The following is a 15,384-nucleotide window of genomic DNA, read 5'->3' on the forward strand; positions in this document are numbered from 1 at the left end:
TACAGCATGAACACTGAAAACTTTCCATAAACTAGGTTTTGATGATAAAAGCTCCTTTTAAGACACCTTGTTCTTAAACAGCAGCTTTCATTGATGAATTAAAATCCTTCACCTTATTCCTGAACACTTCCAACCTGCTAGTGAGTAACCTGCATCATCGTGCATGAGATGCAATTTCCAATTTAAACACAGATTTCAGTGGCAGCGGACTTACAAGGGTGCCTAAGCTGAAACAAAGAATGCAAAAGCCGTCATAATTAAAAATGCCAAAGTAGCAGAACCATGGGACACCTGAAGCCAGGACTGTATATGGAACAGGGTGTGTGTGTGTGTGTGTGTGTGTGTGTGTGCGCGTGTGCGTGCATGTGTGCCTGTTGTATGTGTGTGTCTGCGCATGTGTGTGCGTATGTGTGTCTGTCTGTAAACGAGAAAGAGAGGAAGGGAGTTGCTATACTTTTGGGCTTGCCCTCAGATCACTTTTTCAGACTGGAGTTTATGCTACTTCCACTTGGGACAAAAATTAAGATTTCTAGTTGCCAAGTTACCACTCAAGATAATGTATTTCAGTTGTGGTACAGGTTATTCACATAGGGAGACCCAAATAGATAAAGCTACATAGGTAGGGCTAGGTACAAATCCCTAAATTGCAACTGACACCAGCAGAGTCCAAACAAATTTCATAAACAGAACCAGGACTTAGGGATGGGGTTTGGGCCGGGGATGGGGGAGACAGCTACTACTACACTCTTTCCTTATCCCTACACTGATCCATAGAAAAAAAGTCAACAGAACATATGTCTCTTTCTAAAAGAAAGCCGATGATTTCAACTTGCCCAATGTCACCAACATTTAATCATCAAGAAGGGCACAAAAATAGGGGACTTTATGATATTTCTTAGGAACTGCCCTTCCCAAAAAAAAAACAAAACAAAACAAAAAAAAAACACTTAGATATTCTCCAAGAGGTGAGTCACATGTGATGACGCCATTCCCCTCAGTGTTAATTACTGCACTGCAAAGAAGCTGAACACTCAGATCAGGAAAGGTGGTGATGAGACATATGCCCAATAAAACCACCACCACCTAATCACACATCTAATACAAACTTTACAATCTGCCTGTTGGGAGCACGGAAATCAGATTCCAGGAGAACACAGACTTCTCACCTCAGATTATAAGGATTTTATGACATAAAAATACTGAACACTCTTCCGTCCTCACCCCTCCATGTCCAAAAAGGGGAGGGGGTGTGAAGTAGGTTGTTAAACAGGTATTATTTTGCATCAAATTTCACACTTCTTTACAGTTTACATTCTGTTAACTCCTTTATGGAGAGGAAAACTAATAAATCAGCAAGTTTAATCTTTCAGTGAGAAGGTTTCTCTTTTATCTTCCTGAGGCTGTAAGTGAAACCAAACTGGTGAGCAAAAGTCCAGAGACCCCAGTAAGTAGTCTGCAAAAGCATTTTTTAATGCAATCGAGTGGGCTGAAGGGGATCATAACACTTCTTTCAAAAAAATGCAGATTTTCTTCCCTGCCCTAGGTATGGTTACGTTTTCATCATCAATAACTTAGGATAAAGCGAGACAGGCAAAGACACAACACCAATTTCTATACCATAGCACATCATTTGTAAGAATAAGTTTGGTAAAGTCTGTAATCAGGCATTAACCTGAACAGAAGAAATCGGCCACATACTTTCCTTAACAGAAGTAACTTATATTCTAGAAACTGTATTTAATAGTTACTGTAGAGTCTTTATACCTCACTAAGTCTTAATAGAACTTTTAACAGCTTTTATCATCATCGGCTAACTGGACTTTCATTACAAGATTTTAATGATACCATCATATTTCCACATAATATCATAGGGACCAGTATCTTCTAGACTAAGCAACAGGAAGAATGAGAAATTTCCTGTTTACCAATTTTTTTTTAGCAATAACCAGTTACCAATATGCAAGTAACAGCACCAAATGAGGGAAACTAGTATTTCTTAGTAATTTGCTTAACCTAAAACTCAAAATTCAGAACATTTTAATAAGGTTACTACTTAAGAAAATTAGCTGGGTATTTCATACCTCTGAAAGGAATTTGTTCTGGCCCTGCTTTGCCTTAAATCGTTTGATCTTTTGCTGAATTCTCTTATCTTTTTCCAGATCTTCTACAGATGCCCATTGACAATGAAGATAAGAGCTAAAAGAATAAAATAATATACTTGAAACATGTAGAAAATAACCTTGTTATTCCCCCCAAATCAACTAAATAATTAATGAAATAAGCAGTTTACCTACTAATAGAGGCTGCTGATCAACACTCAATACAATTATTCATGTTTGAGAATAAGAAAAAAATCAATAATTGTGCCTGAAATCTGTCTTCCGTCCTGAGCTCCAGCTCTCTTATTTATCTCCCATTAAAAAAAGAAAAGGACCTACTAACAAAAGCTGTTTTCATAAGTGAATGGATTACACTTCAATACAAAACAATTAGCACTACAGGGTGGCCTTAATTATGAATTTACATTTTGAGCCTTTTATCATTAATTGAGAAATAAAAGGTTTTTATCAAGTTAAGAGAATTCTGATTTAAAACAGCAAAGGTAAACATAACTTAGTCCTTCCAGAGCAATCCAAAGGACGAAAACCCTCACCCCCTGTCTGAACACCCATGCCCCACCAGCCCCTGGGCATTTTCTGCCCGCCCAGCCTCACTCTTCCGGGAGCTGTGAAATGCCGTCTCTTGGAACGCTGTGATTTTGTCGCTCTCTACTGTCTACCTGGTCCTCACACAGGGCAAGGCTCTCCTCCTCAGACTCCCACGGCCCGCTCCAAGCACAGGTGTTCTCTCTAACCCTATCTCGAACACTCTCACCCTCCCTCTTACTTCTCCGAGACTCAAAGGTATATAGTCAATATTTTATGGTAGCTTTGACATTCTTTGGTTTGCTATTTCAATATTCTTTTGTACCATCATTTTCTCCCCGCCCCAGATAGCCTGGACTATCTCTTATCTCTCTTTCTGGTGAGGACATTGAAAAGAAATGAGGTGCCTGAATATGCACCTATTTCAAAATCAAGGTACTACTACTCTTAGAAGTTACACGGCCATTCTAAAATCTGTCAAAAATGATTAATGACATGGGAAAGGCTTACAATATTAAGTATCGTATCATTTATATTTATGTAAAGTCTAATATGCAAAAGGTAGGACTGATTTAGTCCTTGTACAATTGACTGAGGGAGATAAGGACGTTAAATACGTATGCCTTGATAGGCTAGGAGTCGATATAAAACCTGTACACACACGCACACAGAGAAAAGAGACTAGATGAAAATGCAACAATATGTTGATAATGATATTTTCTGGGTGGTAAGATTGCAAGTATTTTCTTTTCTACTTTCAAGTATTTTCCTAATTTCCAGTAAGTAATACGCAATACTGTTTCTGCATATTATCAAGAAACAAGTATTTTAAAAATAACTGAGTCTAATCTCCTTCTTGGATAGAAAAAGGCACAGGTGCAAGTCAACAATGTGTGTCTGCTGAGGTACACATGCCTTTCCAGCACCATCAGTGTGGCTGGAACGTGGGCACAGGCCTCTAGTGTCATTCTTCCTCTTGCAAACTGGGCTGAAATATTTGGATAGTGACTCTGTTTTACTAAATGGAGAAAAGCCACGGCCTCCTCCACTAATATCAGAAACAAGGCAAGGATGTCCACAGCTTCTACTATTATTCAATATTGTATTTGAGGCATTAGCCAATGTTATTAGACAAGAGAAAACAACAAGGGGGAAAGTAATTGGAAAGTAAGAAATAAAACTATCTCTATTTGCAAACGGTATGATTATATTACTGGAAAGCCCTAGAGAATCAATTTGAAAACTAATTCAAATAATAAAATGAAATAATTTAGCAGTGTACCAGGATATAAAATTAACACACAGAAATCAATAGCTTCCATTTACACAAACAACAGTAGAGAAAACCTCTTTTACGTTATCAACAAAGATTAAATGCTTAGTCATAAATCTTAACAAAAAATGTGTGAAATTTATATAAGGAAATATTTAAAACCCTTCTAAAAGACACAAAAATAGAGCTGAACCAACTAGAAAGACATCCTTATTTTTAGATGGCATGACACAACGTCATAAACCATAAATCCATAAATGCATAAACAAGCATTTTTTTAAAAGATTTTATTTATTTATTTGCCACAGGAAGAGCACAGGCACGGAAAGAGCAGGCAGAGGGAGGAGCAGGCTCCCCACTGAGCAGAGAGCCCGACGTGGGACTCGATCCCAGGACTCTGGGATCATGACATGAGTCAAAGGCAGATGTTTAAAAACTGAGCCACCCAGGCGTCCCATAAACAAGCATTTTTATGGTGCTAGACAAGTTAATACTAACTTATATATAAAAATAAACATGCAAGAACATCCAAGAAAATACTAAAAAGGAAGAGTTTTTAGGGGAAACTACATAACCAGATATTAAAATAAAATTTAAGCCTTTATGAGTAAAACAGTGTGCTACTGGCTCAGGAACAGACAGGCAGACCAAAGGATTAAAATATGGTACAGGGCTCCTGGGTGGAGCACCCGATTCTTGATTTCAGCCCAGGTCAGGATCTCAGGATTATGAGATCAAGCCCAGTGCAGTGCTTGCTTGAGATTCTCTCTCTCCCTCTGCCCTGCCCCTGCTCACTCTCTTAAAAAAAAAAAAAGAGGTACAAATATGTTTCCAAATAAATATGTAAATTTAGCACATGATAAGGGTTACATCTCAAACCACCAGGACAAAGATGGACTTTTCAATAATGGTGTTAGAACAACAATATTTGGGAAAGTATAAAATTGGAACAAGAATTATTATACTTTATACCATACCCAAAATAAACACCAAGTGGATGTTTAAGCCCCTATATACAGAAAACGAGAACATGCAGATACCAGAGGAAAACACAGCAAATTCCTCTTTAAGCTGGTGGTAGGGAAAAGCTTTCTAGCTATGGCTCAAGAGCAATATCCAATAAGAGAAAAGATTAATAAATGTAACTACAAAAAAATTAATTTACAGTGCAATAAAAACAAAAAGTCAAAGGACCACTGAAACTGGGAAATCACAGTTGCAACATAGAACACAGAATAAGGACGAAAGCACAACAGAAAAGTGGGCAGAAGACATGAACATGCAACTGATTAAAGAAAATACAAAAATGGTCATAAAACTTACAAAAAGATATTCTCATTCATAAATTTAAAAAAGAAAATCAAAAGCGAAATACAATTTCTCTCAAAAAGTGAAACCACCACACTACGCTGGATAGGTTGTAGGCAGAGAGGTGGTCTCTTACATCGTCAGTAGGAATGCAGAGGGCCATACTCTTATGAAAGGGAATGTGGCAATACCTAACAGAACTACATATATTTTCTCCTCTGAATACAGCAACCCCACTCCTAGGAATTCATCCTCAAACTGTGCCTCCAACAATCTGATAATATACAGGCATGAGAATATATGCTATAGCACTGTCTGTAGCTATAAAACATCGGAAGCCATTTACACGCCCACACACACAGGAGACTGGCTGGATGAGCGATGATACAGCCATGCCACGGAGTATTACACAGCAGTAACAAAGAATGAAGAAGACCTTATGAATCAATATTGAGTAACTTCCAAAATATAGTATTATTAAAAAGCCAAGTGCAAATATCTACTGATCATTGCTATTTTTGTATGTAAGGAAAAGGGGGAAAATAATATTTTATATGTATAAAATATTTTTATGTATAAATATTTACACACACACACACACATACACACACACATTATCTGCATGTTCATGCCCAAAAGTACAGAAAGGCTAAATCTGGGATTAATGAAATGATAAGTAGGGATTGAGGGGTTGAGGGGAAGAGAAAAGGATGTGTCTTCGAGTACCCTTATGTAGAAGTTCTGACTTTTGAACTATGTGAGTAATTTGTGACCTTGAAATAAAGAAAATAAGTAAGATCAACAAGAATGGTGGGTAGTTGAGGCACCTGGGTGGCTCAGTCAGGTTAAGAGTCTATTTTTGATTTTGGCTCAGGTCATGATCTCACGGTCTTAGAATTGACCCCTGTGTCTGGCTTCCTGCTCAGCGGAGAGTCTGCCTGTCCGTTTCCAAACTCTGGCCTACCCCCTGCTTGTGCTCTCTCTCTCATTCTCAAATAAACATATAAAATCTTGAAAAAAAAAAAAAAAGAAAAGAAAAAGAATGATGGGGTGCTAAAATGGAATACAGATACAGATAGAAACTAAAGACCAAACTGAGTATCAAATAAATAACACAGTCACCCTGAAAGGGGCGCAAGGGGAGGGGAAGAATTAACCCAAGGAAATTCTGAACCAAGTATTTAGCTTCTAAAAACCCTTTGGCTAAGCACAAAAAATTCTAAACACTGAATGAACTTTATACCTGGTAGCCTTCTTTTTCACAAAAAATATGACCTAATAAATTAGAAAACACTTTCTATATATTCTAGAACTGACAAATAAACAAAGACAGTAGAGATAATAAGAGCCAGGTGTCTCCTGGTTGAAGAAGGGAGTCATTACTATTGGAAGGTGAAAGGACTCAATGAACCCTGTCATGCTTCTGAAATAAAACCAAAATTGGGTGCCTGGGTGGCCCAGCTGTTAAGTGTCTGCCTTTGGCTCAGGTCATGATCCCAGGGTCCTGGATTCGGGCCCCGCATCGGGCTCCCTGCTTGACAGGAGGCCTGTTTCTCCTTCTCCCACCGCCCCCATGCTTGTATCCCCTCTCTCGCTATGTCTCTGTCAAATTAATCTTTAAAATAATATGTAAAACCAAAACTATTGCTATAAAGGCATTGATTTTCACCACTGTTAGGTAAGTAGACACGTAGGTACACAGAAGTTACGTGTGTATGTGTAACAAACATATGTGTGTACATGTAACCTGTATTGCATACATGTGCACGCACACACATGGACATGTGCAGGGGGCCCACCTAGCCCTCTCCACGGAGAGGCCCCAGGAGCACTGACTCCCCTGCAGTAATGAGCACACCCAGGACTCGGATTGTGGTTTCTAAATGCCATTCTCCAGTAGAAACAACCAAGGCTTTTGGAGAAATTACCTATTCCAGGACTTAAAGAAGTAAATTACAACATGAGTCTGGAATATCCTCTGGTGCCAGAGAGCAAGGAAGTGCTCAAAGAAGGATGGGGACAAGGCAAAGGGAAATAGGACCCAGCCTGAAGGGGTTCCCGCTGGTCAAACTTGAAATAATGTGAGCAAATAGTTTTATCATAAATAATGATATGATAATAATGATGGCCCACTGAATAAAATAAGACTCTGCAAGTCTACAGAGCTACAAAGAAGCAAATTTAGGTCAAATTCTCCCTTACAGCAGGAACCCAACTAATACATTTAGAATGGGTGATAGAATTAGTAAATCACCACTTAGCAACCATTAGCACATTTAAGAGTCTCAAAAATATCTTTCCAGAAGATACTTTTTTAATTACAAAAAGGAAAATAGGAATTCTTTATCCCATTTTGCAATTTTTTTTGTAAATCTGAAATTATGTCAAAAATAAAAGGTCAATGGAAACTGTTAATTTTATGGAAATTTTAATTTCCCTTAGAACTCAATACTATCAGACAGAAAAGCTCTTTCTCAGAACTTCATGTGCATCATCTCCCATGAACGACAATCGATGGCAGGCCTCCCCTGGCCTGGCAGCGGTACCTAGTCACGAACCAGTCAAGCCCCTGAAGCTCTGCTTCTACAAGCTGTCCTACATGGATGCCTACTGGTGGTGCCACTTTGTGGGAATCAATACTTAAACTTCTCTGCTCTGTGTCTGCTTTGATAAGTCTACCGGAGAACTCACTCTGGCTAACGTAGTTATCTCCTCACCGATCCTGACACCTCCCTCAAATGACCCTGCAGGAAATCCCGTCATATGTATCATCTCTACACGCGCACACTCATCTTGCTCTAAGTACAAAATGATGACAACACCCGTCTAATACAGACCAAGCATTTTTTTTATTGCTGTATTCTGTATGTCACTGCACTCCCCCAATGACACTGGCAAGAGACTTCTGCATCTTTTCACTTGGGGAGGGGTCCTGCTCAGAAGTGCACAACTCTATTAGCTTATTAACACAGTGCCGGTTGCCACAAAGGAGGGTAACAGAAACCATGGGCCCGATGCTTTCACATTCTAACAGTGGGGTAAATTTTCTTAGGCCGTTTTGACAGCAACTCCCAGAAGCCTCTCTTTAAATTCTAGAATCTATTAATACGGTACTTGAGGTTTAATTTTTACATCATCCATGAAGACTTCTGTCCTTGTTCTGCGATGGTTGCTTAGACTAGAAAAAGGCCGCAAACTTCTTCAGCCAGATGACTACTGATCCCCATAACCACACTGCCTTTTCAAAATGAGTCTGGTCTTCAGTCTACAGTAAACAACAACAACCCACTGTGTTCTTAATTCAGTTTCCTAAAAAGTTATGCATTCGGATTTACTAAACAAAAAGAGACAAACAAAATCACAGCTGAATGCATTTCAAAACGTGAATGATGTCATGATTTTCTAGAGCCCTCCCCTGACAATAGATATCTCATCTCAAGTGCCTGGCAGAGGAGGAAGAGTCACTCTCAGAGGACACGCAAATATTACTTGACTCACTTTTCTCTTATTGTAGGAGGTTTTATCCCTTCTGAAAAGAATTTCTTGGTTATACATGTAAGCTAGTCAACTTTTATACCAATCACACATTTTCCAGAAAAATTAAATTCATGAAATTTCAAAGACAAAAGAGTTAGTAAGCAATGGCCTCCAAAGCACTAAATAAACCATACCAATATTTCCCAATTCCCACTTCCTGCTTCATTTTTCCAATTACTTTTTAAATCCTTATTTGGAACTTAATTGGGAATCCCGATTAAAAGGAAAAAAAGTCAGAGTTTACTTACAAGTTTTTGTATTTCACATAGAATTCCTCAACTTCTACCTCCTCTCCAGAGTCCTTCTGCAACAAAAGATAATTTTCAGGCACATGCTTAAAACCAACTATCAGAATAATCCAAAAGTAATGATTTACTACTCCCAAAGGAACACAAAACAGGCAAGACCAAGGCAGCACGGGCCGTTCTTGTGAGGATGAGTGCGGTGCGAGCTGAAGGCGGCCAGGGAGATGAGGACTCATGCACTTAGGCCCATGCTGCTACTCGATGGGCTACAGCTCCTACGACATGAATCATTTTAACTCCTCCCTAACCACATGCAGCTTCATTCACAACAACCTGACCCCAAACCTGGCTCTCTGCCAAACCCACAGTGTTAAGTAGACGCCAAGTGTACCATTTTCTCAGGCAGCAGCCAATTAGCAACTGCTCTCCTGAATGCCATATGTATTATTTTTGGCTGCCTCGTGGCAACTTTACATTGTGGGTTTTGTAATGTTTTAAAATATTTAAAAGACATTTATTCCTCCATATAGTTAATAACTCTAAACAAGAAACCATATAAAACTAAACCTTGTTCTTCTGCTGTAATATCAGTGCATCACAATTCACAGTTTTAGTTTTACTCAATGGTACAATTAAAATCTCTCAGACAAGATGTCTCACACACATAGCAGCCAAATAAAATTAACACTCCAACTACTACATTTAGGTAAGGTTAAAATCGTGATACGCATCAGCCGAATCAAGAGTTCAATGGTAAGATTATCTACACCATCTCCCTTGATCCCACCTACTGCTGTGTATGCAGGAGATACTGCTCAAATGATATTTTAAGTATCTCTTTCAATATTTTTTACCCTTCTGGTTTTAGGCTGTTAAACAAGTCATAATATGTAATTTTCTCCTGGAACGTTGGATCAGATAAATCAGGGATGAAAATGTAAACACCACTTACAGAGGGTTAGGGCTTGCTTTTACACTCTTACAAGTGCACCCAAACCTGCCTGGAGGGTCACACTTGCCTCAGAGATGCTGCGGAGAAAATTAAGGCAAGCAGGAACATGGCAGAGGACAAACAAAGGAGCAAAGACTTCTAGACTGGATGACGAGCAGGCACAGGCTCTGCTCCAAGAGCCTACAGTTTCCCTCAATCCCTAATCTCCAAGCTGCTTTCAAAGATTGTGAACTTCAACTTTTTTTTAAAACCCTCACTTGTATCAGTTAAACCTAAAGTTTACACTGTTTCTTCCACCTGCGTAGAGATCAGCAATGAGAAGACAGGATACTCAAGTGTGTAGTCAAAGCCCATTCATAACTGGTTCAAACCTAACACCTATCAATGATCATAACCATAAACAGCTTTTTAACCAACATATAGAGAACACCATCAATACCCCAAATGTTTGGATGTCCAAAATAGGAAAAGAAATGTTTGTCAGATACCCTCAAGAACAGCAATCTGCAATCAATTGATTGCAGGTTGATCTGCAATCAATTCAGAAATAAGTTCTAGTCAATTCAAGTGACAATCCATCCAGCCCCCACTTTACTTTTTTCGAGCCCCAATGTTCCCTCTTCTACTCACACATTTCAGCAGTCATTTGAAATGTATTATCTCTGCACACAACTGGCTATTCCAGTAGAAAGGCCAAGACAAATCAGAAGACAACCAGGGTAAAGGGAAAGCCAGCATGAGCCTAGATCCTTTAGCACCTGTCACTGCATTATCATGAAATTCAGTCCTAGAATGGAATTCAAACATCTGTTCTACCATTTTTACTCTTTTGATGCTGACTATATTTCTTTCAATTCAGAAAGGGTGTTTCAAAATTATGCTATCTTTGAAGTAATAAAACAATAACAAAATAAACAACAAAACAAAAACACAAGGCTTATCATTTCTAGGTCTATTATTTCCTGATTTCCTTCTTCCCAATCCTTCCTCCTATACTGTCTTTCTCATTGCATTATAAATAGTCTCACTGGCCCATTAATTTCTAAGTGGGCACCAAGGTACACAGGAACAACTCTGGAACCAGAGGGATAGTTTTCCTTCTGTCCAAATCCTGTTGCCAGAAAGCTCTGACTCAAAGCCATCAGCTGTCCGTCCCAGGCTTTCATCAATACCCATTTTCTTGTCATGATCAGCTATTCCTCTAGGAACCTGCCGCGGGAATACCTAATAAGAAGGTCTAGAACTGTCTGAGGAGCAGCAATTAGGTTCCAAGGAGTTCTGCAGTAGCACCGGGAGCTGGTGTAAAATTCTACCAGGGCCTATTTCTTCTGGATGTCCCAAATTATAAGCTTGCTCTTTGATTAAGTGCCCGCCCATACTGGATCACCTTCTTGCCCCTAGAGCTGTAAGCAGAGCTGTTTTGTACCTTTTGTTTCCCATAAATACGCTCCTGCTGACCTCTTCTCCTTTATTAATAGCAAAACAATTAACAAAAGTCTGTGAATTCATAAGCCCTCGGAGTTTAGCCTCTGGTGATAGTTGAAAACAGCCCCAACAACTACATGTCCCCATGTCCAACTTTCAGACACCATTCTGTAATGGGCATAACCAATGAATAACTGACTCATAGCACTACTTCTGGACACGCATGCACGCACCTTTAAACCACACCTTTGAGAGCTCTCTAAAGTAATTTTATGTGTTCAATGGAACATTTAACAAAAATGTGTATATCTCATTAGACTCCAAAGCTAGTCTATGAAAATCCTTATTATTCCTATGAAATTTGAAGTTACAAATATATTAAGCTATACTTGTTCCCATCGTTCACAGGAACCAGAAACCTTGACCAGGTATTAAATCGACACCTTTGGCCACCTGGATTCTACAACAGCAATCTACGTAAATGATAATCCTGCAGCCTAAAATAATGAATGACCTTTCCTAAGCATTTGCAGCTAAACTATAGTGCCAAAAGGGAAAATGCTGTTGCATAATTTACAACAGAAAGAGAGAACACCTTGATATATCAATAAAGCAAAGGTACAAACCATTTCCTCCTCCGGACCCAACCTATTCTACTCTACCAGAGATAGCAAATCATAGTTCACTTACGGAGAAAAGAGGACATAATAAATGCGATGAAGCGTTTTGCCTGCTTTACATACTATTTGTTGTTGTTATTAGTGGGTTCAGCTGAAGAGGATTAAAACAAATACCCTGGAATTTTAAATTACTCTTAAGAAAACATATGGGATAGCTTAAAGAAACAAAGAATTCCACGAAATAGAATCAGAATTCACTTTTAAAACTATTTTTGGCCTTCCGATACAAAAAGGATTCGAATCATCATTCCCCAAGGACGGATGGCTCCAAGCAGAAAGGGCTACATGATGGGCTAAATGTGGAAAACGAAAGAATTAAAACGTTGTACAATCCAAAAGTCCATTCTTAAATGCACCATAAAATTCAAGTACAAGAATTAGCGACATCCCTTCCGCTGGATCTCACGCACAAGAATGTGAGTTTAGAATGACACACGGGACTGAGCCGTCCCTAGTCAGCACGAGACGCTGAATCGTGGAGGCCCTGCCAGATGAGCTCTGCGTCTACATGACTCCCTCACAACGGGAAATGATTCTCAGGCTACAACGATGAGGTCAACGGACGTGGAAAACCACCATCTGAGTCCCCACTATGTGTCAGCACCATGGAGGGTATGCTCGGAGAGCTCCCGGCGAGTTTCTGTAGCCCTGCCAGGGGGAGATAAACTCCTCTTCTCACAGCTACTTCTTCAATTATTCATGGTAAGAGGATGCAGACCAGCAGGCATAGCTAGAAGCCACAGGAAAATCTCAAATTTCCTTTTGTTTCTATTTGCCACACTTTCCTCCAATGTTAATAAAGCTGATAACTGAAGTACCTATTTCAAGAACACGACCAGTCGAAAAAGTTGGTACCTGCTCATGTTTACAACGTTCGGACGGTTCTTATCACACTTTATGAAATACCAGTCACATACAAGCAAGATGTGTCAGTGGGCTCTACATCTCATCCGTACTTTAAACCACACCTCAAGGCTCCCCTCCCCTTCCGGGGCAATTTCTCCATTCATCTTCGCCATCCGAAAATTCGTACCTACTCAACAAACACTCTACCCTCCTATAAAAATCAAGTGATTTTTCACCTCCTATGAGAAAACCACCCCGGTTGTCCGTAAATGGTAATAATACCTATTTCCTAACCAAGTATACCTACCTCTCAAGGGTCATAAGAAAAGAAAATGAGTTTTAAAGTGCGCAAAGCAGAAAGAAAAAGCAATGTCCTACATAACCCGCACTCTAGGTAGCTCTGAATAATAGAGCTAATTACAACGTCCACCCCCAAACCTGCCAAGCATGTCTGCTGAAGCACCATCAACTAGGTGAGAAGCCCTACATCCCACCAAACCACAGGCTGTTCACTCCAACAAGTCACTTCAATTCTGTGAAGGGGACTGTTCTTTGAAGCATGTCAAGGATTTAAATTTTACTACATATCTACAATTCGCAAATTATCGGTTCCAGAGTCATTAGCAGGACAAAAACACAACCTTTCTAATGAGTTAAACAGCACTCATTTCTGCTTGAACAGGTGGGAAATTTAGTTGAAATTTCATCATTTAATCCATCAGAGAGGAAGTCGTCATGTTCCAAGAGTCAACAGAAAGCCACTCCATTATACCCCTGCTATCCCCTACACTCAATTTGAAAATATCTTGATATGTCATTCTTGATTATTTTCATGTGAACTAGAGTTGCATATTCTGATAAAAATCCACACTCTGAATAACACAATAGAAAAGCAAACAGTACTGCAACAAAGGTAAAGAGAAATGCCCTGCTGGTCTAATACCATTTTCAAGGGTCTCCAGATAGTAGCATTTGAAAAGCAAAGGTTCCCTATTTGATAAGCCTGTGTCTCTTCTCACGGATTCCTCCATGCCTCCTCTCCCTCAATGGGAAGTTACACTTTGTATACATCTTACATTTAAAAAAAAAAAGAGAGAGAGAGAGAGAGAAAGGCTGATTTCCCACCAACCTGGAAAGCAAATACGAAAGAAAGAATTGCATTTGACAATGATTCAAGCTGAAAGACAGACGCCCTATATGTAAAGGATATCATTTTCTCAGGACACCGTAAATTGTATGCCAGAATATAGAGATGTATCTCGATGACTATGTAATTCTTCAAACAAAATAAAGCATTTCCTCCAACTGGGCAAGAGAGAGATGGTTGGGATGAAAGGGGGAATCTCGATCAGGGAAGAAAATGCAGTGTTACTGGACTACTTTGTCACTGAGGATATGTGTTCCTCATTGACAAAGTTACCAGACTCGTCTTTGCAAGACCAACATAAATTTTGACTAATTTTGAAGAAATCATATTGAAGAAAGTCATATTATCTTTTAAAACTACACTGAAGGGGCACCTGGCTGGCTCAATCAGTAAGAGCATGCAACTCTTGATCTTGGGGTTGTGAGTTCAAGCCCGATGCTGGGTGTAGAGATTACTTTTTTTAAAAAAAGGAATCTTAAAAAAAAAAAAAAAATTACACTGGAAGCGGTTTTGTGTCTCACCTTTGCACTGAAAAATAAAAGATATCAGTGAGTATTTTAACTGGATATGAAGAATGTTACGAAAAGTATGAGAAAACACCTGCTCACTAAAATGATAAACCTCCATCTTGGGGGCGTCAGGGGCAGGCAGGAAACGTTCCTAAGGGAGATGAGGGGTAAATTCATGTCTATGATTTTTATGAATATTTTTGAAAAAGGCAGACTAAGCCTCTAAAAGCCCAATATAGTTCTTTGGTGACATCTGAGTCTCTTGTTTACTCTAAATGGTATAATAAAGCACTGACTGAAATTTCCATTTCATTTGGGGCTAAATATCCCCTAAGTTTTATATTTGGCTAGTAAATCAAACAGAATTAGAAATATCACCAAAAGTGTTATTGTACAATAGTGGTTGTTGTACATTAGTGAACTTTTTAAAGGAGATTGTAAAGCAAAAAACAATTTAAGAGTCAAGACGTACACCATAGGTTTGGATCACTCCAAATGGTGCTTACCTGTTTTTTTATTGAACGACTACTCATGATTTTTTCTACCACTGGACCTTCTGCATCGACAGATTCCTAAACAAAACAAAACAAAATCAATCGGTCCAAATGGAAGTCTTCCATTCCATGCTACAGAAAAAGAAACCATTCCCTTCGCACATCTATCCCCTTTAAATTCTTGCCCTTTATACACCACTGGGTTCAAAGTCGCCAGTGGGAAATATGACTGAAAAGAACAAGACCCTCACTCTCCAGATAGGCAAAAAGAAGATCTGTGTTTTTTACTTCATGATTATGTGGTTTAATTACGTGGACTAGCA

The 15,384-nt window shown here is 39.1% G+C and overlaps 1 protein-coding gene across 13 annotated transcripts in view; it reads right to left on the minus strand.

Moving 5' to 3' along the window:
• The window catches only part of CHD7 (chromodomain helicase DNA binding protein 7), a 186,911-nt gene that overhangs the window by 48,783 nt on the left and 122,744 nt on the right, over positions 1 to 15,384 (minus strand). For all 13 annotated transcript variants that reach the window (XM_082719361.1, XM_082719359.1, XM_082719360.1 and 10 more), the window contains 3 exons: positions 15,074 to 15,139; positions 9,012 to 9,067; positions 2,082 to 2,196 (listed from right to left, as the gene is read on the minus strand). In XM_082719361.1, the coding sequence (XP_082575487.1) occupies positions 2,082 to 2,196; positions 9,012 to 9,067; positions 15,074 to 15,139 (237 nt within the window). The remainder of the gene's footprint in view (positions 1 to 2,081; positions 2,197 to 9,011; positions 9,068 to 15,073; positions 15,140 to 15,384) is intronic.

Source organism: Mustela nivalis, assembly GCF_964662115.1.
Source record: "Mustela nivalis genome assembly, chromosome: 2".
Taxonomy (NCBI): Eukaryota; Metazoa; Chordata; class Mammalia; order Carnivora; family Mustelidae; genus Mustela; species Mustela nivalis.